We start from the raw sequence: 27790 nt of genomic DNA, 5'->3' as shown, positions 1-27790 counted from the left end.
TAACTATCTCCCTCTGTCTCCCGTGCTCGCGCTCGGGTCTCTGCCAGTCTGACAGGCCACAAGCTGACTACCTCTTCCCGGGCTCCGCCCCACTCCAGCCACCTCGGCAGTCGGCGCCGGAGTTCTCCGCGGCCACCAGGGGGCGCGCGCGGCCTGTTCTGGGCACCAGTGAGGCCGAGGACGCCCCGCCTTCCCGACGCCCCGCCCCGTCCGGCCCCGGCCCCGCCCCTCCCGGCGCCCCGCCCCGTCCGGCCGCGGCCCCGCTCCCTACGCTCCCCCGAGCGCCGGTACCCCTGGCACCAGTGTCTCGTCTGCTCGCCGGGTCCAGTCATGGGCCCCGCTGCTCGCCCTCCGCTGAGGTCGCCCCCGCCGCCTCCTCCGCCGCCGCCTTCGCCACTGCTGCTGCTGCTGCCCCTGCTGCCGCTCTGGCTGGGCCTGGCGGGACCCGGGGCCGCGGCGGACTGCAGCGAGCCTGAGGCCGGGGCGGGGCGGGGCGGGGCCCGCGCCGTACGAGTGGACGTGAGGCTGCCGCGGCAGGACGCGCTGGTCCTGGAGGGCGTCAGGATTGGCCCCGAGGTCGACCCCGCACCCGCGCTGGGCGGCCGCCTGCTGCTGGTGAGCGCAGCCGAGCCATCTGGTCCCGGCCCGCCCCGCCCCGCCGTAGATCCCGCACCCAGATCCGGCCTTTATCCTGGACCAAGCCCTAGGCTCCCAACGCCCTCTCCCCAGGTTGCCCAGGCCTCAAACCCCGGCTTCCAAAACCTGAGATCCAGATGCCCTTCCCTTCAAACTCTCTCTCAAACCCTGACCTTACATCGCCTGTGTGTCCAACCCCCCTTCCTCCCCTTCCTCCTTCTGCCTGTGGTCCCTTACCCCACAGATGGACATCGTGGATGCTGAGCAGGAGGTACCCGTAGAAGGCTGGATTGCAGTGGCATACGTGGGCAAGGAGCAGGCGGCCCAGTTGCACCAGGAGAGTCAGGGCAGCGGTCCCCAGGCCTATCCCAAGGCCCTGGTCCAGCAGGTGCAGGGGGTGTATGTGGGGAAGGGGTCTGGAGGAAGGGGTTTCAAGGCCAGAGCCAGACTACTAGGTGGGCCCCTAAGGAGCTTGCAGAGAAACCTGGGGCCTGGGTGAGGTGAGGGACCTGAGTTTGGAAAATTGAGACAGTATGGAGTGAAAGCAGGGAGATGGGAGGTGGCCAGAGTCAGGAAGCTCCACCAGGCTCTGAGAGTATCAGATGAGGAGTTCCTGCTGAGAGTTGGTGGGCAGGCCTGTCCTACTAGGACCAGGGAAGGCACATAATTGTTTGGATCCTCAGGACATCTGGGGGAAGGAATGTACAGCTGATCTATCCGGAGGAAAACTTTGCAGAACCAGGAGCTAAGAACTGTGGTCATGGGTAGTGAGACAGATGTGTGGGCAGGGGTCAGCTCGCTTCTATCTCTGTCCCTCACAGATGCGGAGGGCACTCTTCCTGGGAGCCTCTGCCCTGCTCCTCCTCATCTTGAACCACAACGTGGTCCGAGAGGTAAACTGGTTCAGGCGTGGGGGTATGCAGGCCAGGGAGGAGGGGACCAACACCGGCTGACCTTGTCTATCCATCTCCAGCTAGATATATCGCAGCTTCTGCTCAGGCCAGTGATTGTCCTCCATTACTCTTCCAATGTCACCAAGCTGTTGGAGGCACTGCTGCAGTGAGTTGGGTTTTGGGCTCCAAAGGACTGGGCTTGGGAACCTGGGTGCTGAGGGGGTCCCTGAATCTGCCATGGTCTCAGGACCAGGACTTTTCCTGTTAACCTTCAGACTGTAGTCTGGTCTGAAAAATGGGTGAGGGGATTGGAGCAAAGAGGCAGCTCTAGGGGCCGAGGGGAATTGGTTTCAGGAAGGAGGAAGCTGGATTCTGATTGACAGGTTCTTTCCAAGACTTGCAGGCCTCCCTGGTCTGGCTGGGAGAAATGGAAGAACCAATAACCAGAAGAGGCTTGGGGGCCAAAAGCAGAAAGGCTGTGGGATGATACGTGGGAGGATCTTTTTCCTACAAGGCTGGGGCGGGTGGGTCATCTCCTGCCAAAAGCCCTTCTCTCTGGCCCCTCTGTGGCTTTCCCTCCCAGGAGGACTCAGGCCACAGCCGAGATCACTAGTGGAGAGTCACTGTCAGCCAACATCGAGTGGAAGCTGACCCTGTGGACCACCTGTGGCCTCTCCAAGGATGGCTACGGAGGATGGCAGGACTTGGTGTGCCTGGGAGGCAGTCGGGCCCAGGAGCAGGTGGGTACCTGGGGGTGCAGCAGGCTCGGGTATGGCTGCACACGTGCCTTGTCTCAGATCCTGTGGCCTCTCCTCACCTTGCTGGCCAGGACCACTTCTTCCACCTCCCAGGGCTGTAATGAGTGCTCATTGACGTGGGTACTCAGTGCAGTGCCTGATGGGGTCATGCATAATCAGTGTTAGTTACTATGGCTATGTTACTCTCCCGCTCAGAAGCCCTCTTTGGCTCCCCATTGCCTGCAGAATAAAGTTCAGACTCCTTAGCCTGGCTTTCACAGCTCTCCTGTTCACTCACTTATCTTTTTTTTTTTTTTTTTTTCCCTAGTCTCTTCCTTATACGCTCACCCTATGCCATTTACTGGGCTTCACACATGCCCTGGCCTCCTGCCACTAGGCCTTGTCTGTGCTTGGCTGCAGGCATGGACATTCTTTTTCTCTGTCTCCATACATCCCTGTCTGCTTGCCTTCTTTGGAAAGCTTCCCTTGCAGCCTCAGCTCACCATTCCTCTCTCCGTCTTTGAAGTCGTCCTTTGTCAGGCCCTTTGTAGTGTTCTCAGGACAGTCCGAAGTCTCTAAGTGTTGGGAATGTGACTTTGTTTCCTGAAGTCTGGGGCTGTGTCTTACTAGTCTCTGGATTTCTCAATGCTGGGCATCGAGAAGGTTCGAAGGTATTTTGTCCACAAGCATCTGTGGACAGATGCTCTGTCGGGGCAGGCATGTCCTGGTCTCCTGGTGGGCAGCCTCGGGGCGGGGGGTGTCAGTGGGATTGGGCTGTGTGAGGCCGACTTGCAGCCTTAGCTGAGGGATCTCGGGTTGAGTGTTTAACCTCTGTAGCCTCATGTTCCTCCTTTGTGAACAAGGACAGGACATGGCCATAGGATCGTCAGGGTGTTGTGTGTGCATGAAGTTCACAGTGGGCACAGAGCAGGTGGGCAGCTCCACTCTATGAATGTGTTTGTTATAAATGATGGAATAAATTAGCAGTCATCAGATAATCTTTGAGGTTGTAGGACACGTAGGGCTCAGTGAGAAGGGTTGTGGAGGGTCCAGAAAACCTATGGGACCCAGGCACTGTCCTGAAGGGGCTCAAAAACAAGCAGGGAAGGAACTCTCCCATGAAAAGGCCTCAGCAATTCAGCCTGGACATCATGTGCTCATTCCTATTCAAGCAGCAGGAACTGACCCACAGTTGTGTGAAGGGAGGGGGCAGTGGGACTAGGGGAACAGAAGGGCTTTCTGGAAGAAGAGGGAGCTGCACTGGGCCTTCCCCTGGAGGGCAGCCCACCCAGACGTCTGGGTGGGGCAGGCATTTGGTAAGGGACTGTCGGATGAGAGGGGATGGGCCTGCAGAAAGCCTGGAGCCCGGGGAAGAGCGGGCTGGGGAAGGGGCCTGGGAGTGGGAATGCCTGCAGTCTGCAGGCCAGTCTGTCTGGTACAGGGGGCAGAGCTGAGCCTGTCAAGTGCTGGGTAGCCATGATAGCCATGATAGACTTCAAGGTGGCCTAAGGGTGGCTGGGGCCAGCTCTCGGCCCCAGCCCTAGGGCCAGGTCACCATGCTGGTGAGTCTGAACCCAGAACTACAGCACCTGTGCACCGGAAAGGTCAGAGGGACCCCCTCCCTATCTGCTCACCTGTGGGTCCCATAGATGTGCTGAGCCTGAGAGGACTGGGTCTCTGGCCTGCAGCAGGGTCCCAAGCTGGCCATGCCCTGTGCCCACGCAGTGCCCCAGGCTGCTCCAGATCTCAAAGCTCCAGGTTCTGCCCTGGTGAGCTCACACTACTGTGGCCACTGAGTCCTGCCCCATGTCCGCCTGGCTCCGCACAGCCCAGGCCACAAAGGCAGGGCAGTTCTGGCCCTGGGCTTCTGGGTCCCCAAATGGCGAGGAAAAAGGCCATGGCGGTCACTCTACCAGGGTCAGCACTGAGCAGGGGAGGGGGGACAGGCCCTCCAGGACACAACAGAAGCATCTGAGCTCAGCCTGGGGGCTTGGGGAAGAGCTTCCTGCAGTAGGAGGTACTACCTTCTCCCACTCCTCAGGAAAAATGGGGGTCCAGAGACCAGAGGAGAGAGGGTGAGGAACAGGCAGCTGGGGCTCACGGTCATCTCTTGATTTGTGACACCAGCAGCACCCAGCCTCGTCTGGAGTACTCTTCTCTTAAGAGCCAGTCACTTCTTGGCCCCTCTCCCTTGTAACACGATGGTAGTTGAGCTTCGTTGTTGGCCAGGGAAGAACACGATGGCAGAAAGCTACCAGGAATGCAGAAAGCTTTTAAATGAATGCATTTATTAGTCATGACATGTGCAGAGACCCTGAGAGCTGGTGCGCCTGTTTGGGTGAGCCGGCTGGGTTTTGCTTACTGTGCCACATCATTTCCTGTAGTCAAAGCCCAGCTGCCACACTGCTCTGGGGAGGGAGTAGGGGTAGTTAAGTCAAGGTCAGAGCATGCCCCCCATCCCCAGCCCAGGAACTCTGAGGTTCTGAGGGGCCCTCTCAAGGGCCAAGGGCAGGGCTGATGTGGTTCCTTCCCCGCAGTGGGAGCCTGAGGACCACCAAAGGCAGCGACAAGGAAACACATAGTAAAGAGTGTGGGAAGGGCTGGGGGTTGGGGAGAGCTCAGGAGCAGGGGGCATCCAAAGGCATTAACCCAGGGAAGGGGTGAGGAAGAACTGGGAACACAAGAAAGGACACGGAGCATGGGACCCTGAAAGGACAGGGTGTGGGCGATCTAGGGCCTTGCCAGATGGCTGCTTGAAGAGTTCAGGGTGTCTCCTGAGGGCGGGGATGTTGCAGGGAAGGGGGGCAAGCAGGGGTCCTGGGTGATCAGGTTTGCAGGTGAGATCCTTGTCACTGTAGGAAGTGGGCTGGTGAGGCTGGAGCAGAGCCCCCAAAGAGCAGAGGAGTGGAATGGAGGGGAGGGGTGCATGGGCCCCCAAAGAGCAAAACCACAGGGGACCACGTGAATGCTCGGCTCAGACGGAAGTGGGTGGGTGATGGCACCCAAGAAAGTAGACCAGGAGAAGTGTGGGGTAGGCATGAGGGTGGGAAAGTGTTAGGGTCCTAGGCTGGGGAGTCTGTGAGGCTGCCAGAGAGAAGCTTCCAAGAATGCAAAAGCTTTTTTCCCAGGAGACGGTCTGGGGGCAGAGGTGGGTCCCCTCAGCAGCTGGACGAGGAGCTGTATAGACAGCGGGGACTGACCCTGGGGGCACAGATGGGAGGCACGCAGGCTTCAGAAGAGGAAGTCAGGAACCTGCAGGGACACGCTGCCAATGGACCTTACCTGCCTGGTCTTCGGAGTGGACTCACTGGGGGAAGAGCATAGAGCAGCCCCAGCCTTCCTGACACTCTGCTCCCCTGCCCAGAAGCCCCTGCAGCAGCTGTGGAATGCCATCCTGCTGGTGGCCATGCTCCTGTGCACAGGCCTCGTGGTCCAGGCCCAGCGGCAGGCGGCCAGGCAAAGCCAGCAGGAACCCGGAGGCCAGGTGAGAGCCGGCCCCCCGGAAGCCCTGGTGCCCCCAGCGTGAGGCCCGCCTGACTGTGCCTGCCCTCCCCCACCAGGTGGATCTGCTCAAGCTCCGCGTGCTGCAGAGACTGGCATCCCTGAAGACCCGGCGCTGCCGTCTGGGCCGCGCAGCCCAGGGCCCCCCAGAACCAGGTGCTGAGACCTGTGCCGTGTGTTTGGACTACTTCTGCAATAAGCAGGTAGTGCCATGGGCAGAGGCTGACCTGTGATGTCCCTCACTGTTCCGAGACCCCCCAGAACCATTCCTACCAGGCCTTTATCCCACCAGCTCCTACTCTAACTAGGAAAGCACCCACTAGGGGGTGGGGAGGGTGGTGACAGGCTGCAGGAGTTTCAGTTCCCCTATGCAGGTGGGGGCAGGCATCCCCATGTGGAGGCCTGTGGTCTGAAGTCTCCCCCCACACCCTGCAGTGGCTCCGGGTGCTGCCCTGCAAGCATGAGTTTCACCGAGACTGCGTGGACCCCTGGCTGATGCTCCAGCAGACTTGCCCGCTATGCAAATTCAATGTCCTGGGTAAGCACCAGGGGTGGGGGCCCTTGGCCAGCCCTCCCTGCTCGCTCCCCACCTGACACCTCCCTCCCGGTGTTTTCTTGTTCCCATGCAGGAAACCGCTACTCAGACGATTAGCTGCCCAAGCTGGGTCTCTGCATGTGGGCAAAGGACCCTCCCACCTGCACCCTGGCCCTAGGCCTGGGCTCCCGGAACAGAACCGCGGGATGGACAGGAAGCTGGTGGGAGGAAGGACAGGGGCCTCCCCTGCTGAGGGGCCAGGCACCCCATCGTATTCATTCTGGGAAGGAGGGACCACACTCCCCAGTCCGAGGATGCAGGGTCTGGATCTGCCAACTCAAGAGAAGCCACCTTGGGGCCCTTCTTCTACCATCCTGGAATGTCTGTGTCTGCCCTCCTCGCAGGCAGCTCCTGGGACCCTGGCTAGGGGCCTGGGGGAAGAAGCGGGTGGGGCATCGCAGCTGGTCCCAGGGCTTTGGTGCCTCTCTGACCTGCCTGTCGGGGCATCCCTGGGGACTGAGGCTGTGGTGGCTGGTCGAGTTGTGTGCTTATTTATTGGGCGCTGGGTTGTGAGAGGAGCTATCTGGCCTTGGGGGCATCCTGGCCTGTCTTTCAGGACACATCTTGGTCAAGGCTATGATGTTCAACTGATAGCGCCCTCAGCCCTTGGACACAAGGAGCAGCAAGTGCTGCCTGTCCAGCTGGACTCCTTCCCCAGGCCTGGCTGGGATCAGAGGCCTCAGAAGCCATCCAGTCCTGTGCTGCTTGGCCAGGCTACGGATTGCTGACCAGAGTACTTGAGCTGCAGGATAAATGTGGTGCATCTTTTAGGGGCAGCTGGGTTTTTTAAGACTTGGGGTAGGGGAGGTTTAATACTGAAATAAACATGGATATATTTTAACATAAAGAGATCAGATTTGTGTGGAGGTCTTAAGACAGAAAAGTCGCCTTAGGCTCTGCTGCCTGTGAGGGGGGATTCTAAGACCAGCTTCAAGATACCCTGCCCCCAGCCCTCATGGACATCCCTTGTTGTAAACCTGCAATGGGGAGTGTAATAGATTTTACCCCCATGATGAGGTTATATGGCAGGGTTGATCTTAAGATAGGGAAAGTATCCAAGAGGGTCTGACCTAACCATGAGAGCCCATTAGAAGCAGAGAGTTTTCACTGGCCCGGTGGAAGAATAGGAAGTCAGAAAATTGAAGCAAGAAGGGCATTCAGTGTGTGAGAAATTCTCTGTTGCTGACTTGAAGATGGAGGGGGCCACGTGGCAAGGAAGGCAGACAGCTTCCAAGTGCTAAGAGTGGCCCCTGCTGACAGCAGCCATCGGGGAGATGGACCTTAGTCCTACAGCTGCAAGGATAGGAGTTCTGCCAGCGGTCAGAAGGAGCCTGGGAGTGGGTCCTTTCCCAGAGCTGTCAGAAAAGAATGTAACCTGGCAGATACTCTGACTTGAGTCTTCTAAGATTCTGAACAGAAAACCCAGATACAGGGCCTGAACTCCTGACCTCCAGAACTGTGAGCAGAGGGGAGATGAGCTGTGATTGGTCCTACCCTGGACTTGGACCCACGTGTCTTGCCTCAGAGACCCCACCCCAAGGGCTGGCTTTCGCCCGTGAGGGCCAGGGCATCCCAGCCTCCCTCCACAACGCCAGGCTCCACAGAAGCTGGAGTTGGGCAGGTAGCGGCGATGCCCATTTAGCTACACACATGGCCCCTCTTGACCTTTCTTGTAAACTGAGGCACTCTCCCTGCTGGCCTCCTCGCCTGGGGAAGATGTCACAGGAAGCTGGGAGTGCCCACCCTGAGAAGTCCTCAGCAAGGCCTTAGAGCCTGTCCTTCACTGCTGAGGTGACCCAGGGCAGGCTGGAGGCTTCGTGGAGAGAACTGGACTGTGGGCCCGGCATGGCTGGGTGGCATGAGTGCCAGGGCCCAAGAGACAGGCCTGGGAAATCCAGGGCTTGCTGAGGGTCCTGCTGTCGGGTTAGGTGAGGCCTTGCCCTGCCTTCTAGGGATCCAACCTCCCAGATTTAGAGAAATCCTTTTGACTCACATTTCCTGAAGGTGAATAGTTTCTTAGTAAAAAGGATAACTGACTTTTTTGGGTCCTTAATGTCCCCATCCTGGGTTCAGAGCTGGGGGTAGGAGGAACCTAGAGCCAGGAACCCCTTCTCTGACTCCTTCCTCACCAGGCCTACCTTGGCAGCTGCTCTCCTTCCCTGACCTACCCCTACCCTGACCCTACTATGCTCCATGGGTAGGGTCACTGAGTCTGTCAACCTTTTGTGCTTGCTCTGGGGATCAAAAGACTACCTTTCACCTGGCCCAGGTGCTAAAGCTTCTTGCTGTCCTTTGTGTACCCTCTTTTCCCACTGTCCTGTCAGGACAGTGTGCTAGGCCTCTGCCAGCAGACGACCTACATGGCTGGGGACTCAGTGGTCCCCACCCAGAATGGGGGAGGAAGGACTCTGCCTCTGACTCAGCCAGTGCTGTGAGGCCAAGGGTGCTGTGGGCAGATGGCCGGGGCTTTATTACATGGAACGGGTTGCCAGCCACCTGCCCTCCAGCCCCACCACACGGCAGGCTACATGGGCCGCTCCTGGGGCTGGTATGCAGGGCTGGCCTGGCTCTGGCCTGGTGACAGTCTCCTCCTCAGCCTGGCCAAGGCCCGGATGGGGTTCTGAGCACAGTTGGTTGAGTGGGTCATGTCCTCCAGGGAGGACCTGCTGGGCCGACCGCAGGACTGCTGAGGTGGGGATTCCCGGAGCTGGCATGGGAGGGTCCTGCCCACGCTGGCTGTCCTGCTGCTAGGCAGGTGCCGCCTGCCCAGGGGCCTGAGGGAGGACCAGATGACAAGATCTCCCGTGAGTGAGGAGGACCAACCCACCCCCGTCTTCCCCACCTCCCTCAAGGCCTTACTCACCCTGGAGAAGCATTCTGGGCCTGGGCTGGGGGCACTGTTCCCTGGATTCCTTTGCTGGGAGGGGCCCAAAGCTGGTCCTGTGGAATCAGCTGCAAAGAAAGCAAATTCAGAAAGGCCCTGGAAATCTCTCTGCACCCTTCAGCAAGGGTGTTCTTGCCATGGAGGAGAAGGGAGGGCTGAAACCCATACCATCAGCCCCCTCCTCTCAGGTGCAGGGTTTGGGGAGCCCTCCAGGGCCACCCCAGCTGCAGTTAAGTGTGAGAAGTTTGGCTTTCTGACAAGATTCCTGGTTGTCCTTAAAGTGAACAAGAGCTAGAAGGGGAAAATGGAAAGGCACCGTACCATTCTCACGCCTGCTTGAAACATGGAAACCACATGTGATGATGCAGGCTTTGGGTAGGTTCCCAGGGTGGGGTCTGAAGACCTGCTGGGTCAGGGGCCTCCCCCAAGTCCCCAAGAGCCGGCCCTCTCAGGTTGGGGAGCCAGGCTGCTCACCTTCAGGCTTCCCTGCTGGGCTACCTCCCGGATTTTGGACAGCATAGACTGGAGCCGCCCATTCTCCTCCTGCAGGACCTGGATGCGGATGTTGTTGGCCTGTATCTGCCTCTCCATGTCATCAGTAACATTGCTGGAGCCTGCAGGGATATACCCTCTGTTACCTCCCCCTGCCAGGGCTGACCCTGGTGCCGAGGGCACACACGCTAGTGGGGTGTACCTTAGGTTGGTGGCCTGGCGAGCACAGGGGACCTAAGCAGGGCCCGTGCTCTACCTCCTCCCACCCCCGACCTCATCATCCTTCTCCTGAGGTCCTGTAGTTTCCCACCCCCTCCCTGCTGGGAGGTGACCACAGCAAGCTCACTGGGACCTCAGGCTCACTGAAGATGCTGTAACTGGGTAAGAGAGTGAATCCCTTCCAAAGCCACTTGTTTTCAGAGAGACAGCAAGCTGTCTCAGGCCACGCAGCCAGCTCTTGTGTATGAGTCACAGAACTCAGCAAGCACGTTCTTTCCCACCACTGGGGAGATGGATGCTTGCTTTCTGACTCTGAACCTAAGCAAGTTGCTGCCTGCTGTGGTTCTTGGTCTTGTGGCTTGTGAAAGGGCTGTTACCCATCTTATGGGGCGGATCAAAAGACAATGGAAGGCCCTGGCCCGCTGCGCACAGGACCGATGACTTAGTATGACCAAGCTAAATTACGTCACTCTACCTGACAGCCCCGCAAATGGATTCACCCCCCCCAGGGATGAGGGCTGAGGGCCTCAAAGAACCTAGGTTGCCTGGCATCCAGTTCTCTGCTGAGATGGGTACCTAGTACTCCTGGGGCATGGGGGGCATGACACTGGACACTGGAAAGCTAGGGCGGTGCCCATGGAGCTGGCCCCATGCTGTGGTTTGGGGAGACACCAGGACGGGGGACACCAGGATGTTGAGCAAGGACTGGCATGTGACATGGTGAAGAGCACAGGCTACAGAGGTGGTTAGACCTGCACGAGGATTCAGCATGCGGACAGTGGGCAGTCTTCTTGCCTCGGGGCTTCTGTGTCCCCATCTACAGAGTGGCTAACACACGAAGCGCCTTCCGTGTCCTGGGGACTCAGTAGGGACCACACTGCAGGCCAGGGAGCTGCAGACTCCAGTGTCTTGCCCAGGTGAGCCCTCAGCTCCCTGTCCAGGCCCCAGTACGCCCTGGTCAGCACCTCTGGGCCCCTACTTGGGATCTGGGCCTCGATGGGTCTGTGCAGGTCTGGGAAGGCCACCAGCAGCCGCTCCCGCTCCCTCAGCTCTGTGAGCTCACGTTCCAGCTCTGATATGGTCAGCCGCAGATCCGTCGTGGCCTGCTCCAGGCCTTGGTTCTCCTGTTGCAGGCTCTGCAGCAGCTCCTGGGGCAGGGGGAGGCTCAAGCCTTATGCAACAAATGGCTCCCGGCTCCCCTGGGGACAACCCCTCTCCCCACCAGTCCAGACTTGGGACAGGCCCATGTCTGGGAGCCATCGGCACCCTTACCCTGCCGGCTCCCACCTGCTGGGCCAGGAGCTGGCTCTGCCCCTGCTCCCTTTCGCTCTGTAAGCTCTGCAGCTGCTCCTCCACCTGGGCCCGCTGGGCCTCGGCCTCATCCAGGCTGCTCCGAAGCTCCTCACGCTCTTGGTCCAGGTTGTCCAGCTGCTGTAGCAGGGCTCGCTGTTTGGACTGTAGGGACTGAGGCAGGGTGGGCAGGCAGGGAGGCCATGAGGCCCATGGGGCAAGGCTCAGCGTGGGACAGAAGAGGCCTTGGTATCTCTGATGCGCCCCCTTGTGCCTGTCTGTGTACAGGGGAGGCTGTGCATGCGTGTGCAGCAGAAGGGGCAGAGGGGCCAGTGGTGCACACCCCACTGGGCCCCCCCACCCGGTCAGGCCCAGGCCCCCCACTTTGCAGACCCCTGCCACTTTGGAAAGCAAGGGACTGACTATCAATCTTGTCCCCTCTTCTTTCCAGTCACAGTCTCCACTGGGGGAGGAATTCTGGGCAATACATTCTCTTTTTCTCCTTAGGTTTCCTGTGTCCCGTCAGCCCATATCACTTGGGATCCACTTTTCCTGACACCCACTGAGTGCAATACAGGAAAAGCCAGTGTCGGTCTGCTCCAAGTCTGGGCTCTAGCTCCGGCTGGCTGCGAAGCTTTGCATAATTGCCATAATCTCCCTGAGCCCCAATCTCCTCCTCCATAAAATAGGGACGACGAGACTGTCCACCTCCTACTGTGGTGATGAGGAATAAGAACAAGGGGGCTACAGAGGCCGAGGCCTAGCCCCTTGTCCACAGCACACATTGATACCTGGTGACCGTGACCGTTCACAGGGAACTGAGGAAAACACCAGCTTGGGACTGAAAGGCCTTCCCGGCCTGGGCCATAACTACTTCAGGTGGCAGGTCACCTGCTCCCTCAGCCCTACCCTTGAGGGTTCCTGCAGGGGCCCTGTGCCCAGGGCACAGCTGTAACCTGGGCCTTGGCTCGCTCTTTGTCATCCCTATCCTTTCTCTGATTGATGGACTCCTCACCAGCCCCTGGCATCCAGTTCAAAGGCCATTCCTTCCCAGAAGCCATCCTGGATTCCCACAGATGTGACTGTCCCTCTGTGGACACCTGTAGCACTTTCCCTGCACCTCCTAGCCATCTGGCAGCAGAGCTGTGGTGACCCAGCTGTTTGTCCTCGCTGGGCGGGGAGCTCCTCCAGAGCAAGGCCACCTTTGGCTGCATCTGTCCCTGGATCGCTGTTTCCCCAGTGCTGGGGGCCCAGGGGAAGGCTCAGGCTCTTGATAAAGATCAAACAAAAGCCTGGGTCTGTGTGTTGCTGGGCAGGTACCCCCCCGACCAGTGGGGCTCTCTCTTCCTGCAGCCTATGTCACAGACATAGATCCTCACCTAGATCCTCACCTCCTGGTGGCGGACCATGCTGTCAACACGGGCCTTCTCCTTGTCCAGCTCGGTGCTGGCCCAGCGGATCTGCTGGCTGGCCCCGTCCAGCCGCCCGGCCAGCAGCTGCACCTGATCCTCCAGCTGCTGCACCTGCCTCTCGGCCTCTGCCCTGCGTTCAGCCTCCTCCTGAAACTGCCGTGCCTTCGTCTCTGCAGGATTGAGTGGGGAGGGGTAGAGCCAGAGAAGCCTGGGTGCGAGTCTCCGCACTGCCCCTGACCCATGATAGGACCTGAGGTGGGGCGGAAGGGGTCACAGCCTGTCTCTGGGCCTCAGTGTCCCAGAAAATGCTGCTCTGAACCCTTCTGTGAAAACAGAAGGTGCTCTCTGGGTGGGAGGTGGTGGCAGCCCAACTCAGTGTGGCCAGGTGGGCCCATCCCTGGGGCGCCTAGAAGCCCATGGGACAGAGACAGTACCACTCATCTAGCAGCACCACTGGGCACAGGACATGGGGTACAGGGCCACACAAGGGGACTCCTCACCCAAGGCCTGCATGGCCTCCTGTTGCTGCTTCAGCTCCCCCTCTAGGGTGGCCACCTTCGTCTTGAGGTTACTTGTTTCTACAGCGGTTGAGAGAGAGAGAAAGAGAGAGAGATTCCGATGGGCCTGGCCAGGGCCTTCAGGCCCAGTGCACCCTGCAGTGTCATGACAGGCAGTGCTGTATGGAGGGGCTGCCTGGGCCAACTGGAGCTCTGCAGAGAGGCCGGGAGGCCTGGACCCCTCTTCCTCCTGTTTCCTATTGGCTGGCTGCCAGGTCTCTACACTGCTCTGGGCCTCTGTGTCCTCTACAGAGGTGACAGGCTCAGAAAGGACAGTGATCTGCCTAAATCCCGCTGGCCTCCCAACCTCAGTGGGCCCTGGCCTGCTCCTAGTGAGTGCCTTAGCTGTCTCTCTGTCTGGTGGCTTTCATGGAAGCCAGAGAGCAGCTCCCCCAGGGAGTCCCCTTTGGGGACACATGGGAGTGAGGAGATGAACCCCCCGACCCCTTGCCCTCTGAGGGGACAACTCTGAGGCACGCGTTCCACACCACCAGCTACAGTGCTCCCCAGGTGGGATGAAGCTCAGGCCGCCTGCAGGGTAACCAGATTGGAGAGCTGCCCGTCCTCTGACCCCACTCCCCAGCCTGGGTTTCTTCACCCCAGCGGACGTGTCCCTGCAGCCCTATAACGGGGTCTGCCTCCCAGTGAGCCTGTGCTAAGGCTGCGGCAGAGCCCCAGGGCTCAGGGCCCCGCTTCCCAGCACAGACCTGTGAGCAGCTGCTGCCTGTGGCACTCCCATTCTGCCAGTTGCTGTGTGGCCTCGTCCGCCTGTCGCTGCCGCTCCCCCTGCTCCTGCTGCAGTGCCTGCTCCAGCTGGCCCACCTGCTTTTGCAGTCCGTCCTTCTGTCCCTCGGCCTCCTCCAGCTGGGCTCTGAGCGGCCCGACGAGCTGAGTGAGGGCCCCCATGTGCTTAGTGAGGCGTGTCAGGTCTTTGCTCTGCTCGGCTGCCCAGTGGCCCATGGTGGCGGCTGGCAGCGGCCTGAGGCCCATGCTGTCCCGCACCAGCTGCTGGAACTGGCCTAAGGACGAGGGCAGGTTCTGGCTCTGACACAGGCTGATGACCGCCTTGCCCACCTCCCGCAGGCTGCTTTGGACACTGGTGCATGCATCACAGGGCACAAGGGCTGTCTCCACCGTCTGGGAGTGAATACTCCTGCTGTTCTTGGCAGTGCTGGCTGGACACTGTGGGAAGACTCTGATGGGGAGGCTCTCCGGCTCTTGGCAGGTCTGAGACAAGCGTGGTGTTGGGGAGGGGGGCTTGAGGAACTTGGCAGTCACAAGCTCAGGGCTCCTGGCTGGCTCACCCTTGGCGGTGGGCTTGGAGGTGAGGTTCTCCCCTTGGTTTACTCTTTTCTGTGGTCAGGAAAAGAAAGGGAAAGCAGATGGAGGAGACAGACCCAGGAGGGGATCAGTTTCCTGGTGAGTATTCTGTACGGCCTCTTCTGATGTTCAGACCCTTAGATGTTAGATATCTGACACCAACGTGAGTAGGAGAGAGAACCTTATTTCTTCACTGCCTCAAATTACCAAGCCTGGGCCAACTCTCTGTTGTTCCCCCTACCCCCCAGGCTCTGTGCCGTTCTGTGCATGGGACAAGGAGTCTAACAGTGAAGCCACAGCTGCTGGTTCCAGAGATTTTGCCCAGTGGACCTGCTTGTTCTCGTGTCACCATAGCTGCTCTCAGTTTTCCATTCCTCCCCGTTATGGTGATGGTGATCATTCTCACAGGGATTTGTGAAAATTATAGGAGAAGCCATAACGAATGGGGCGAACATTAACAGTATCACCCAACAATGCCCCGAGATGGAGAGACTGTTATTATTCCCACTGTACAGATGAACAAACTGAGGCTCAGGGTAGGCTCAGCATAAACAGCAGACCCTGGGAGCCCAGACATGATCCCTTGAGGCCTGCCTCTGGAGGGGACACCATCTCCTCTGAGTGGTGTGAGCCCAGACAGTGACACCATCTCCTTCAGGAATTTGGGTGGTTTGCCCACATGGTGTGCCACAAGGCTGGGACTGGGGCAGGGTAGACAGGTGTGAGGGTGACTAACCCACCTGGGGGGCTGCCTGCTGGTAGATCATGCGCAGCCTCAACAGGCTGTTCCAGAAGCGTCGCACCGTGAGCCCCACAGACATGCAGGGCCCCACAGCCCGGGTAGCAGGCACTGTCTGCTCTGAACTGAGGTTCTCCAAGTAGCTCGTGCAGCTCTGAAGCAGCAGCAGGAGCCTGTGGGCAGAGATGGCAGGGTCAGCTAGGGTAGAGCCTGGTGCCAGCATGCCTGTACACCCCACAACTAGCAGCCTCTGACTCTGGGGACCTTGAGGGCCTTAGAATGTGCTCTGCTGGACCAGCTTCAAACCCAATCCAAGGGGTCACTTCCTCCAGGAAGCCCTCCCTGAGGGCTGAACATGGGGGCCTTTTCTGGGCCTCCTGGCCATCAGCACTTCAGCCTGGTTGTTCCCCACCACTCGGGGATGCTCTGGCAGACTGGGTCTCGCTTCAGTTGTATTGCGCATGCTTCGAGAGTGCTGGGTGGGTGGCTGCCTTACGTCAGGTAGCTCAGAGCCTTCTCCTTACAGAGGACAGGGCTGAGACCCTTGAGTGGAAGGGCCTGGCAAGCACACAGGCCAGGGGCACCCTGCAGCTTCCAGATTCTAGTCAGGGTCTTCTCCTGCAGGGCAAGCTGCTTCTGTGACATCAGGGGCATGAAGATAGCTAGGGGTCTATCCCAACTTCAGTGCTTAAAATTAGAGTCAGGCTGCTCTAAGGAAGACAGGCATTAGAAGGACAAGTTTGAATTTTGCAGGGGAACCAAGCTACTTTATTTTTTTTTTTAAAGGTTTTATTTATTTGACAGACATAGATCACAAGTAGGCAGAGAGTCAGGCAGAGAGAGAGGAGGAAGCAGGCTCCCCACTGCGCAGAGAGCCCCATGCAGGGCTTGATCCTAGGACCCTGAGAACATGACCTGAGCAGAGGCTTTAACCCACTGAGCCACGCAGGTGCCCCGGAACCAAGCTACTTTAAAGGAAGAGGTCTTGTATTTATAGAACATACTGAGCAGGTAAGTGACCCTGCCTTGTTTTGGGGGCAGAGGGGTCATCCTAAACCCACGGGGTATCTTGGGCAGGCAAAACCTTGCAGGAGGAGACACCAACTGCCTCTCTGAGCTGAGGTGTATTCCTCTGTGAATGGGGACAACTGTGCCTGCCACAGTGCTGGGCAGCATTAGGGGTGGGGTGGGGTGGGAAAATGCCTGGAAAGAAGTCAGAGCATGGCCTTGACAGAGGGGTGGGGAAAACATGTCAGCAACAGCTTTATAGGGGCGTGGCAAGATTGGGCCTTGATGGCTGAGTGGGGCTTGGCCAGACCAGGAAGGGGTGTGCAGGGGGTTCCTAGCAGATGGCATAGCATAACATAGGTAAAAGTAAGGGAGGAGGAAGGTATATTTGGGGCACCTGGTTGGCTCAGTTGCTTGGGCATCTGCCTTTGGCTCAGGTCATGATCCTAGGGGTCCTGGGATGGAGTTCCCCCTCCATGTTTGGCTTTCTGCCCAGGGGGGAGCATGCCTCTCCCTCAGGTCCTCCAGCCCCTCCCCTGTTCATGTGCGCTCACTCAAATAAATAAATAAAGTCTTAAAAAAAAAAAAAAAAAGGAAGTGTGTTCTGTGCTTATACATGTTTAGCCTCTCACGGGTTCCAAAGAATACTTTCATCCTGAGTGTGCCTCCAGGACTCTAAGTGGTAAACTTAGCTTCTTCTTCTTCTTCTTTTTGTTTTTTAACACTAGCTTCTTTATCCCCAGGCAAGCCATCCCCAAACTATTCTTGTCTATCAGGCCTCCATGACTTCAGTCCGTGTACGGTTTTGGTCACAGGGAGCCAGGTGGTGGTCCCCAGGAAGTGAAAAGCTGATGGCCATGTTAAGTTTAACGAGAGTGTTGAAGTGGCGGGGCTACGAGGCAATCTTCCCAACAGGGCCAGAATCTGGAAAAAAACATCCTTGTGACCCACAGTGACAATGCGATAGCTCTCAAGAAACCAGGACAAAGGGCCTGGGATGGAAACTCTGAGCAGCAGCTGTGGTGTCCCCGATGCACAGAAGCTCTAAGTAGGTGGCCGACGGAAGCTGGAGAGGTGGCCCTCGGAGCTGCACAGCTGCAGGGAACAAGAGGGGGGCCCACAACTCCCCAAAGGTGGACAGGATGGGAAAGCACAGCACATGACAGAAGCTGAGATCGCAGTGAGGGCCTTGGGCTGGCCAGCCTCCTGACAGGCGCGCAGTTAAAGGTGATTATTGATATTGATGTGATCCCTGATGGTGGCGGAAGGGGCGGATCCTGAGGCTGGTTTACTGATTTAAGGAGCAGATGCCAGCACCCCAAGATCACTGGGCTTGGTCAAGGCCCTCACCTGTCAATGACCAGCTCCAGCAGAACAGCATGGGACAGCTGCGTGAACTCGGGGTCACCTGGCACGTGGTCATAATGCTCTAACAGGGCCACCATGTCCAGGTCGCAGGCCACACGATCAGGGAACTTCCAGGAGGGGAAGCGCACGGGTCCGGCACGAGAGAACACATCCACGATGGCGCCCTGCAGGTCGGTAAGGTCCTTACGCAGACTGTCCATGCAAGACTGGCTGCCCAGCAGGTGGGCCATCCTCGTGGCTCCTGGGGTGAGCAGAGAGGATCCCTGTTAACCAGAACCATGTGGCTGCGGCTGGAGGTAACTTCCCAAAATCCTGCTCTGCCCAGTGGGTCCTAGGCCAAAAGCCCTACCTAGAGCCTGGGAAAAAGTCTTTCCCAGGCCCAGGCCATGGGCCCTTTAATACCTGGGTAGTAAAGACACCTCCCCAGAATTCCACTTATCCCCCTGCCCCACGTCCACACTCCCAAGTCCCAGCTCCGTAAGTCAACTAAGAGAGAGTTGTAGCTACAGCATGACAGGAAGTGCTGGATCCTACCCAGCCACCACCATCTCCCACCTGGACCACTGCAGCTGTCTCTGGTGGGGCCACAGGGGTGCCCCCTCCAATGACACACTTCAGCTCTAGAGATTTGGGCCATATCTGATCAGATCGGGTCACACTGGTCAACACCCCCTCAGGACTCCTAAGGGAGAAAGGCCACCTCTGGCCGCAGTTCTCCCCGCAGCCCTCTCTGGTCCCCACACCACCACCCCATACTCTGTATTTCAGCCCCAGTCAGCTCCACCAGCAGCTCAGGTATAGGCACTCATTTCTGAACCTGGGCCCATCTGTTCATTCTGTCTGAATCATGTTTTCCCCATCCAATTCCCATCATCAGCCTAATTCCTCCCATCCTTTGGGCTTCCTGGATATCACCTCCTCCAAGAAACCTTCCCTGAGCACTCTTCAGGTTGGGCAAGATCATCTCTCTGGGTTTCCCCCATCTGGACCCTGATCCCTCTCTGCTGGAATGGCCTCCACACTCCAGGCCAGGTCCTCAGTTCACTTTAGCCAAGGTGGTATCCCCAGAATGGCAAGCCTAAGGCCTAGCCCATGGTAGACATTCACTGGCAAGTGAATACTGAGTAATTGAACAGGGAAATGAAAAGAACCCACACAAAAAAATTTAAATACCTTAACTTTGTCTTAAGGTGTAAGGGAGGAAAACCTGAAAATCTGTCACTCTGGTGACAGGGGCCCTATTATATGTGAATGCAGAGAGTTCCAGTCCTGCCCTTTCCTGGCTATGTGGCCTCAGGCAAGTCACTACACCCCTATGAACCCTAGCTGTCTCAGCTGTAAGATGGGGACACCATCCCCAAACAGGCTGAGCGGTTGTGAGGTCATTAACAGTATCCACGAGTAAAGCGCTTGGTGCATGGCAAGACATGAGTAACAGTTCTCGAGAAATAGTGACCATTAGTTTGGTGATTACTGTTATTAGCAGTAACAACAGCAAACACCATCGTTGTCTGCAGCCACTGCCTGCCCTCTGTATGTCCCCTCTTCCCCCTGCAGCTCACACGGAGCGCTTCTCATCCATCTCTGGAGTCCGTGGACCTCTGAAGCCAGTGATTTGGATGAATGGCCCCTGGTCCTTGACTCAGAAGGTGGAAAAGCATGACTGTCCTGACCCCTCCAGTGGCTCATCACAGGCCTTGCCAGTGTGACCCTCTTCTCTCTGTTCAGAGCTGGGCAGCCCTGGTCTCTCCCCACCCTACAGCAGGGTCTCTTGTTCTCTGTGGCTTTCTCAGCTGCAGAAAGTGCTTCCTTGTACCACAGCTCCTCCCTACAGTGCGGAGGCTGCCTGGGCAGTATTTAGGCTATGGTTGATCTCCCTGAGCCTCAGCAAGTCCAGGCCTGGTGGAGGAATCTCTCTTCCTCCGACCTACTTCCAGCCCAACCTCACTCAGTAACAAAAGGGCGCCCCCACTATGTGCAACTGGGCACTTCCTCGGATTCCCTTCTCTACCCCCTATCCAAGCACCTAAGGCTGCCAGTCCTGTGTCCAGACCACACTGAGAACCCACCACTGTGTTCGTCGTGCTGTTCCGTGCTCCCTCTTCTCCCCAGACCACTGCCACAGCCTCCCGGAGGGGCCACCCTCATCCCTCTGTCCAGCACCACCTCATCCATCTGTATATGGTCAGAGTGATCATTTAAAAGGCAACTCATCCCCCTGCTTCGAGCCCTTGAATGGCTTTTCATAGTATAAACACTGGAATACTTCCCTGGGCTCTGGCCCTGTGTGGTCTGTTCCCACCCCAGCATCTTCTCACCCAGAGCGTGCCTTTTCCTCCCCACACTTCTTTCAGACAACGCAGCTCACGCAGGTCCCCAGGCCAGGTGAGTTCACCTGTCACCCCTCTGAGCATTCTGTTCTTTTCCCTCCCAGCATACGCCACACTGGCACTGATTATTATTTGAGTAATTATTTGCAGTTGGCAATCTGCCTCCCTGCAAGCACATGGACTGTCTTTCGCTATGGTATGATCGGGCCATCTGGGCGAAAGGACTTTAGAGCCAGCTGCTGCCCACAGGTCCTGGGACACTCAAAGGCACGAAGGGGTGATTCCTGAAGACTGAGCCGGCTTCTCAGGCCTCTCAGAGGACTGGGCCCTGTCCTCACCTCTGCAAAGGTACCTGCCTGTGAGGCTGGATGTCTGGTCTGTGGGCTCTGGGACTCAGGTCAGAGGCTCACCCAGATGCCTGGTTTCCTGTCTCCAGTGCAGGGCTGGCCTGGAGTCGCTCTTCAGTCCCTGAGAAGGGATGAAAGCAAGAGTGAGTGAGTGTGCTCTCAGGGAAGTTTCCTGGCGGGACAGGGAGGAGGCTGTACCAGAAGGAGAGGGCCAGAGGGCTGAAGTGAGGGAAAGCTCATGTGGGCTCACCTGTTTTGAGCCTGAGCACAGAGGTGCTTTAATAGTGCTAAGCTCTGACCACAGGTCCTACTGTGCACTACTTCCTGAATCTGCCTCCTTTATACAGATGAGGAACCTGAGGCTCTGGAAATTAGGGGATGAAGCCAAGGTCACTCAGGGAGCTAGGGTTCTTGAGTCCAACATCTCTGCTCTGTCTTGAAGCCATGATGCTTCTAGGGCAGCACTGTCCAAAAGGAATATAATGCTAGCTGCACATGGGATTTTAAATTTTCTACTAGCCAAATAAAAAAGGTAAAAAGAAACAGGTAAATTCATTTTAATTAAATATTTTATTTAACCTAATAAACTCTAAATACTATCACTTCAACATGACATCAACGTAACACCATTAAGATTATTTTACAGTCTTCTCTACATTCAGTCTTGAAATCCAGTGTCTCTTTGACACCTGCAGCACATCTCAGTTTGGACCAGTCACCATTTTCAAATGCACCACCACATGGATGGCTGGCCACCGTACTGAACAGTGGAGGTGTAGAGGGTCAGATCCTGTGTGTTCGGTAAGCAAATGGTGATTGCATGCCTTTGGCATCCTGGGCACTACGTCAAGAATAGGGACAGAGAAGGACCCGTGGAGCCCTGTCCCTAGAGGCCACCATTTCCCTCTGAGGATCTCTATTGGGGATAAATTTCCACCCCCAGGGCAACGAGTCTCCACCCTACAACACTCACAAACACACCCAGGCCCACATCCCCGCACACATACTCTGCCGCGGCGATGGACTCTCAGGAGATATTGCCACCTGGGAGATTTTATATACCCCAGGAATGAGGCAGAAACCAACGAGAATAACAGACTGAAACATTTTTGTTTTCCTTCCAGGAAAGGGAGGGAGGAAAGCAAGCAAGCAAGCAAGCAAGCAAGCAGTGCTGTCCTGGGAGGAGGAATATTCAGGTGGCAAAGCACCTAGGACTTGGGAGCTTATCTGTGAAGACACTGAGAAACACTGGCCTCAGATAATTACAGCTGCCATCTGGGGCCCTCTGAGATCCAACTCCTGTTAGATTCTAGTTCTGAGAAGCAGCCACAAATGCCAAAGCATCAGCAATATGGAAGAGGAAAACAAAACTTTGAAAAATATCCAAGGTTACCTTATGTCATTTCTTCTGAATATTGGGATTTGCCATTATAAACAGGGCTTTGAGAACCACTTTGGTGTGTGGCAAGTGAAGGAGCACGTGACGTGGGCTTTCTCTGTAATTCCTGGTTCTTGAATGGAATCGTGAGCCTGAGGCTGCCAGCCCTGCCCTGACTATTCCTGAGGTCATATGGGTGATGGCACTAATTGGGCCATCACCAATGGAAGGAATAGCAGCTAACTCTGCCGTCTCCCCAGTTCCCTCATGCTTAAGGTGGACTTCTGACTTGCAGAGAAGGGCAGGAGTCTTTCCTCCACTCCCATTCAACATGCAAGCCCCTTCTTACTCTAAGTCTTAGGACTCTCTCCTCTGGTAAAGATTATGCCTACCTCCTGGTCAGTGCCCCAGCTGCCCTAACACTTGGAAATTCTGAAACCATCTATATATCCCAGTTGTCAGCCTCTGACTCGGGACTGCTAATGCCTGGATTCCTGGGGGACAATGAAGGGACAGAGTGAAGACAAAGGAATAGCTGCACTAGTAGAGGAGTAAGAATGGCCTGGGTTTGGATTCTTACGCCACCAACTCTGCACTTCACTGTCCTCGTCTGTCAATAAATTGCTCTAAGAAATTAGTGATGTAGGGAAACCTGGATGGATTAGTCGGTTAAGCTCAAGTCATTTTCCCAGGATCCTGGGATGGAGTCCCCAGTCCTGGGATGGGGGTCCTGGGATGGAGTCCAGGGTCCTTGCTTAGTGGGGAGCCTGCTTTTCCCTCCGCCTGCCACTCCCCCTGCTTATACTCTCTCTCTCTGACAAATTAATAAAGAAAAACTTAAAAAAAAAAGAAATTAGTGATGTAATGCATATAGTGTTTAGCAGAAGATCTGGCCACTGTAAATGTTCAATAAATCCTAGCTATCATCATTCTACGTTATTACAACGACATAAACCAGTTCTGGTGTGTGTGTGTGTGTGTGTGTGTGTGTGTGTGTGTGTGTGTGTAAAAAAGAGGGATGGGGTAAGACACTTGGGAGGGCATCTCTTCCTATCCCGCCTCCATTTCACAGGTGAAGAAACAAACTATCCAGGCATGGGCTAAAAACCGGCCTGCAGTCCGGCGCTGGGATGGAGCGGAGACGAAACAAGGAGGACAGGATCTCAGGAGAGGAAATGGGAAGGGCGGGATTCGAGGTGAGCTCGGGGAAGCTAGGGAAGTAGTCAGCGAGAACGCATCTTTGGGAGTGAGGGATGGAGCTTTAAGAAGTCTTGATTCGAGACGGTCCGCGGGGTTTGGGGGCCAGCCTATGGAAGGCAGAGAGTGGACCCTAGAAAAGGCAGTCCTAAAAGAGAATTAGGCCTTGGGACTTGGTTTGGAAAGGGGGTTCAGAAGATGTAGGCGTGAAGCGAAAGAAGAGGAGTTTAAGGGAGGAGGGAAGCGGGACTTTGAGGAAGCAGGCTATAAGGGAAGGGGCTCTCCAAGATGACAGGCCAATAGGAGGGAGAGAGGAACCCACCTTTGGAGTAAAGAAGGGGGCCAGGGCCGTGGGGTGTGTGCGGAGAGCGTCCGGCGAGTGGTATAGAACGTCTCCCCAGTCTCCTGCTTCGCAGCCTCAGCCCTTGCGGTCTGGTCGGCTCTTGGAACTGCCCGCGGCGCGCCAGCGCCTCAGGGCATCCCCCACAAATCCAAGCCGGGTGCCTTGAGCGCTGCCATGGCAACGGCGTCTCGCGCAGAAGGCTCCAGGGAGGGGGCAGGAAGTTGCATCACGAAGAAGGGGCAGTCCCGGAAGTGCGTCATCCTCCCCTCCTCCGCGACGACTCTGTCGGCCGCCGCCATCTTGGGAGCTTGTCGTGTTGTCCGTGCGGGGAGCTGCTTTGACGCAGCACCGCTCACCTTCAGCGAGGCGGACTGGCAGCCCTGAGCGTCGCAGTCATGCCGGCCGGACCCGTGCAGGCGGTGCCCCCGCCACCGCCCGCGGCCACCGAGCCCAAACAGGTACTGCGACCCCCGCACCTCTACCGGCAGCCCAATCCTTGGCCTGGGTCCTTCCCTCCGGTGCGGGCCCTCTTCACTTGTGCGGAGGAGGAAGCGGCCGCTTTACGAGGGCTTGGAGGGACTACAAGTCCCAGGAGGCAGCGCGCTTCCCGCTCTGCGCTCTCTTCTGGTAGCAAAAGAAGCGCTCTTGGAACAGTGGTTCTCAAAGTGTGGTCCGCGGACCAACAGCATCAGCATCACCTGGGAGTTAATTAGAAATGCCAGACCTAAATACTTACGCATTTTAACAAGATCTCAAGGTGATTGATTAAAGTTTGAGAAGCACTGATCCAGCCCATCCATAGGTTTTCTGTGGTTATTGGGCCCACCGTCGCCGTCCCCCACCGCCGCCTGCCCAGCCCGCCGGTTTTTGCCCAGTAATCCCTAGTTTTCCAACCTGGGCGGTACGTTTTTGTTAATTCCCAGCATCTGCTCTAAGCTAAACACCATGCAAGGCTGGTGTTTAGAATGAATGAAACATACCTAGTTTAGGGAGGTCACAGTTCTAAGTGGGGAGCCATATAAGTGAACATTCTACAAATGGTTATTGTTTCGATCACCATAAATGATACCAGCCAGCCCTTAAATCAGCTGAGGGGGAAAGAGGTGTGTAAATAATTGCAGTATGTTGTGATAGGCCCTATAAGGAACAGGTACAAAAGAAACTAATCAACATTTCTTTGATGGTGTGAAGGGGGAATTAAAGTAGGTGAAACCCACATGAGTGATAGGTGAATTGCTTTTAAAAGGATGAATTAGTAGTTTGCCAGACAGGTGATTGGAAAGGTTAACAGCATCTTATATTCATTAAGCAAACGTTTATTGAGCACATATTGTATGGGGACCACTGCTTTGGGTTGGGAATATAGCAGAGTACATGACAGAAGAGGTCCATTTTAAGTACATCTGTATCCCTGGCATTTTCCCAGTCACTTGGGGAAAAGTGAGGTAATACCAGATAATTACAAAGACACCAGGGTAGGGATCACCTGTTATCTCTGGTGGAGAGTAAATTAAAAAGTGTTGTTGAAGTTTAGGAGTGGGAGAGTGGTAGCAAAAGATGCATTTTGGGGGCGGTTGAACTTCTCCTAGTACACAGTGGGGAGAAAAGGAGGAGTTTGAAGCTGGATAACTGACATCTGTGTTTCAGAAATTCAGGTAGGCAGGTAGTGATGAGAATATATAGGAGCACAGTTACTCAAAAGATGCTGAGCGCCTGCCCTAGGTGTGTTGGGGGCGGGGGTGGGACAGACTGGATGGGCAAACGCAAGTCACGCAATGACTGGTGGTGCAGGCTCTTCAGCTCAAGTGATGTGTTGGATTCCTGGTTCTGCCATTTGGGCTAGTTAAGCTTTACGTTCCTCGATTTGGTCACGGGTAAAATGAGGGTAATGAGTATTCACATCATGGGCCTCTCATAAGGGCTGTGGAGTTAATATATTTAAAGTTTTTAGAAAGGTATATGGAACCTGCTGTGTGCTTGATAACTGTTACCATTGGATATGGAGGCCAAGGAAGGAAGAAGAGGGCCATGTTTTTGACTTGGATGACTGAGTGCGTGGTTGGCCGTTGATGAGGAAAGCGGTTTGAGAGGAAAAGTGCCCCGGAGCCAGCTCAATCTAGAATTCTATGACACATAACAGTGATCTGAGGCATCATTTTAGGTGGGATTGTTCAGTCCCAAGGTGGTAGGGGAAGTAAAGGCCATAGTTGTGAGTGCCTGAGTACAGTGTGAATACTGTGGAGAATAGAAGTTTGGGGAACCCTAATATAGGGCAGGAGGTGAAACAGGAGCCAGGAGGGAAACTCGCTCAGGTGGAGTGGTGAGCAGGAAGGAAAGACACAGATAATGGGGCATGGGAGTTGAGTGGAGAGTTTTGTGAAGGAATGGTCACTGGTCACATGACCAGATGCGAGCTATAGTTGGCTCTAGGCAGTCATGTTTGACTTTTGGAAGGGCACTTGAAATGGATGGGGACCAGATGGGAGGGAGGGGTAGTGGGAAGGGCAAGACTGCGGAAATTCAGGATATTTAGCTATCAGAGGAAGAGGGGGAGAGTGTAACAGCAGAAAAGAATATGAAGGCAGGGAACTGCTATCTTTTTTTTCCAGATGAGAGACTCACCCTTTGTTTACTAATGGAAAGAAGCTGGTGAAGAAAGAATACTGGAATTTATGGGACAGTTGATTTGTGCATTTCAGTGGGGTTTCACAGAACATTTGAGCATTGAGTGGTGGTTAAGACAAGAATAGGTGCAGAGGGAAAGGGCATAAGGCGCTGCCAGCGGAGTTTCCCATCTTTATTCAGCAGTCATTAAATATTCCGTGCCAGGAACATCCCTGGGTAAAGACATGGCCTTCTGGATTCTGGAAGATGGTTTCTTAGAATGTGGTCAGATCCTTTCCCCTCTCCCCCAAATCTGAATCGTCTGGCCGCTTGGTAAAAATCCAGGTTCCTGGTGTCACAGACTGGCTAGCTTGTGAGAGTCAAGGAGGCTGCTCTTTCCACCGGTTCCCCAGGAGAGTCCCATGCAGGCATAGTGCAGTTAAGAGCCGGTTTTCTGGAGCAGAAGGTCCTAACTCAAGGAGAGTCCCTGGGAGAGAGTCCATGCTCTCAATGATTTTAGAGGAGTTTGACTTCAGTCCCCCATATCAGGAACCTCAAGACGTTATTTTCCTTTTCTTGTTTTCACAGCCCACAGAAGAAGAAGCTTCTTCGAAGGAGGATTCTACCCCCTCCAAGCCAGTGGTGGGAATTATTTATCCTCCTCCAGAAGTCAGGAATATCGTTGACAAGACTGCCAGCTTTGTGGCCAGGTAACATAGCTGCTTCTGCATTGTCAGCCTGGGCCCGTTAGCTCATCTAACACCACAGCATGCTGGTGAGGTGGGCCATGGTCAGGATTAGTGTCTCGGCATGGCATGGCAGTGACAGAATGTGAATCACACCCAGCCCCAGAAGCACCAGGAACCTGTGCTTCCAAAATAGGCCTGAGGAAGTGCCTGGAAAGCTGTTTTGTCAGGGAGAGTATTTGTGTCTGTGTTTGTGTCTGAGCTGCTGGCCGGAGGAAGACATAAAAAGGGAGTTGGTCATTCTCATTACGCAAGAACTGTGCTCCTCACAGCTTCCACTGACGCCTCTGCAGGATGGAATAAAATACGAGCTCAGAGTTCTTATGAGGCAGGAGAGAGGGAATGGGACTGAGTGCGGTCTTTGTGGATGACTTGGAAGTCAGTGCGAATTCCTCTCATCCTTCCCCATCATGTTTTACACACACCTGCTCCTCAGATGGAATCCTTTGGCCGCTTGACTCCAAAGGTCAGCACCCCCCACACACCAGTTGAAGTGTTTTTTGGCAGCCAGCAGGCCACATGCAGCCTATAGAGCTGTTGTTTTTCCTCATGATACATATTTTTTTAAAAGATGTATTTATTAGAGAGGAAGGGAGGGAGAGGGTAGGGCAGAGGGAGAGAATTTTCAAGCAGACTCCTACTCAGCAGGGAGCCTGACACAGGCTTGATCCCATGACCCATGAGATCATGACCTGAGCGGAAACCAAGGGTCAAACACTCAACCAACTGAAACACCCAGTCACCGTCACAATAATGTATTTTTTAAAAACTTGAATAAGTTGCTACCATTTAAAAATGAGGAGCTTGCACAGTAAATCTAGATTTCTGGCTTTTGTCAACAAACTGGACAACTCGTTGCATGTAAGCAGCTGCCCGCCTTGAACAGACCGCTGCCCTCAGTCAGGGCACATGTGCTCCAGAGGCACATGTGATCCCAAGGCAGTATCCCCATCACAGTACATTTTAATAGAGGGTTTCTTCCTTCCCAGCCTCTTAATAAAGTGAAACATAGGTTACTCTGAGGCCTTTTACTTGTCAGGGTCCATGCGGATTCATAGCCTCACATTTCAAAGGCTTTGCTTAACCAGGGTATTGCATTAAATCTGCTCTGTGCTTGGGGGAACAATGTTAGGTTCAGGGCAGTAAGTGTTTATGATAAATGTTCAATGTCTCATAGCAACGCTCATGCTTCTC

At 55.7% G+C, this 27790-nt stretch overlaps 2 protein-coding genes across 11 annotated transcripts; one reads left to right on the top strand and one right to left on the bottom strand.

Annotated features, from left to right (window-relative positions):
• Positions 1-223: 223 nt before the first annotated feature.
• On the top strand, positions 224-7209 carry RNF215 (ring finger protein 215). 5 transcript variants are annotated; one of them, XM_082751111.1, is made up of 9 exons: positions 224-615; positions 881-1024; positions 1458-1529; positions 1610-1695; positions 2113-2269; positions 5631-5750; positions 5827-5970; positions 6203-6305; positions 6397-7209. In XM_082751111.1, exons 1-9 carry the CDS (start codon positions 331-333, stop codon positions 6417-6419), a joined length of 1134 nt encoding a protein of 377 aa, XP_082607237.1. In that variant the 5' UTR covers positions 224-330; the 3' UTR covers positions 6420-7209. The 5 variants fall into 5 exon arrangements, with proteins under 5 accessions (XP_082607237.1, XP_082607235.1, XP_082607234.1 ...); XM_082751108.1 differs by having other exon boundaries at positions 247-615; positions 881-907; XM_082751109.1 differs by lacking the exon at positions 5631-5750 and having other exon boundaries at positions 240-615.
• CCDC157 (coiled-coil domain containing 157) lies at positions 4536-23818 on the bottom strand. 6 transcript variants are annotated; one of them, XM_082751106.1, is made up of 13 exons: positions 23226-23810; positions 20338-20449; positions 17634-17892; positions 15277-15448; positions 14291-14569; positions 13924-14104; positions 13160-13237; positions 12639-12829; positions 11245-11421; positions 10937-11105; positions 9721-9860; positions 9226-9314; positions 4536-9136 (listed from the first exon to the last, which is right to left on the bottom strand). In XM_082751106.1, the coding sequence occupies exons 3-13, from the start codon at positions 17879-17881 to the stop codon at positions 8887-8889; spliced, it is 1974 nt and encodes a 657-aa protein (XP_082607232.1). In that variant the 5' UTR covers positions 17882-17892; positions 20338-20449; positions 23226-23810; the 3' UTR covers positions 4536-8886. The 6 variants fall into 6 exon arrangements, 5 of the variants coding, with proteins under 5 accessions (XP_082607232.1, XP_082607228.1, XP_082607229.1 ...); XR_014308172.1 differs by having other exon boundaries at positions 10923-11105; positions 13924-14569; XM_082751102.1 differs by having other exon boundaries at positions 13924-14569; positions 23226-23818.
• Positions 23819-27790: the final 3972 nt, after the last annotated feature.

The sequence above is a fragment of the Mustela nivalis genome, assembly GCF_964662115.1.
Source record: "Mustela nivalis genome assembly, contig: HAP1_SCAFFOLD_2319, whole genome shotgun sequence".
NCBI lineage: Eukaryota > Metazoa > Chordata > Mammalia > Carnivora > Mustelidae > Mustela > Mustela nivalis.
Note: the sequence above shows the minus strand (reverse complement) of the source record. Positions and strands in the feature narration are given on the sequence as shown.

What these genes read in the sequence shown, in the direction of transcription:
- RNF215 (XM_082751111.1), top strand. Translation starts at nt 331, where the DNA reads ATGGGCCCCGCTGCTCGCCCTCCGCTGAGGTCGCCCCCGCCGCCTCCT. An exon ending in GCAGTCGGGCCCAGGAGCAG is followed by an intron (nt 2,270 to 5,630) that starts GTGGGTACCTGG and finishes TCCCCTGCCCAG; the next exon opens with AAGCCCCTGCAGCAGCTGTG. An exon ending in ACTACTTCTGCAATAAGCAG is followed by an intron (nt 5,971 to 6,202) that starts GTAGTGCCATGG and finishes CACACCCTGCAG; the next exon opens with TGGCTCCGGGTGCTGCCCTG.
- CCDC157 (XM_082751102.1), bottom strand. Translation starts at nt 17,881, where the DNA reads ATGGCCCACCTGCTGGGCAGCCAGTCTTGCATGGACAGTCTGCGTAAG. An exon ending in GCCAGCTCCTGGCCCAGCAG is followed by an intron (nt 11,106 to 11,244) that starts GTGGGAGCCGGC and finishes CCCCTGCCCCAG; the next exon opens with GAGCTGCTGCAGAGCCTGCA. An exon ending in GCCCAGAATGCTTCTCCAGG is followed by an intron (nt 9,137 to 9,225) that starts GTGAGTAAGGCC and finishes GTCCTCCCTCAG; the next exon opens with GCCCCTGGGCAGGCGGCACC.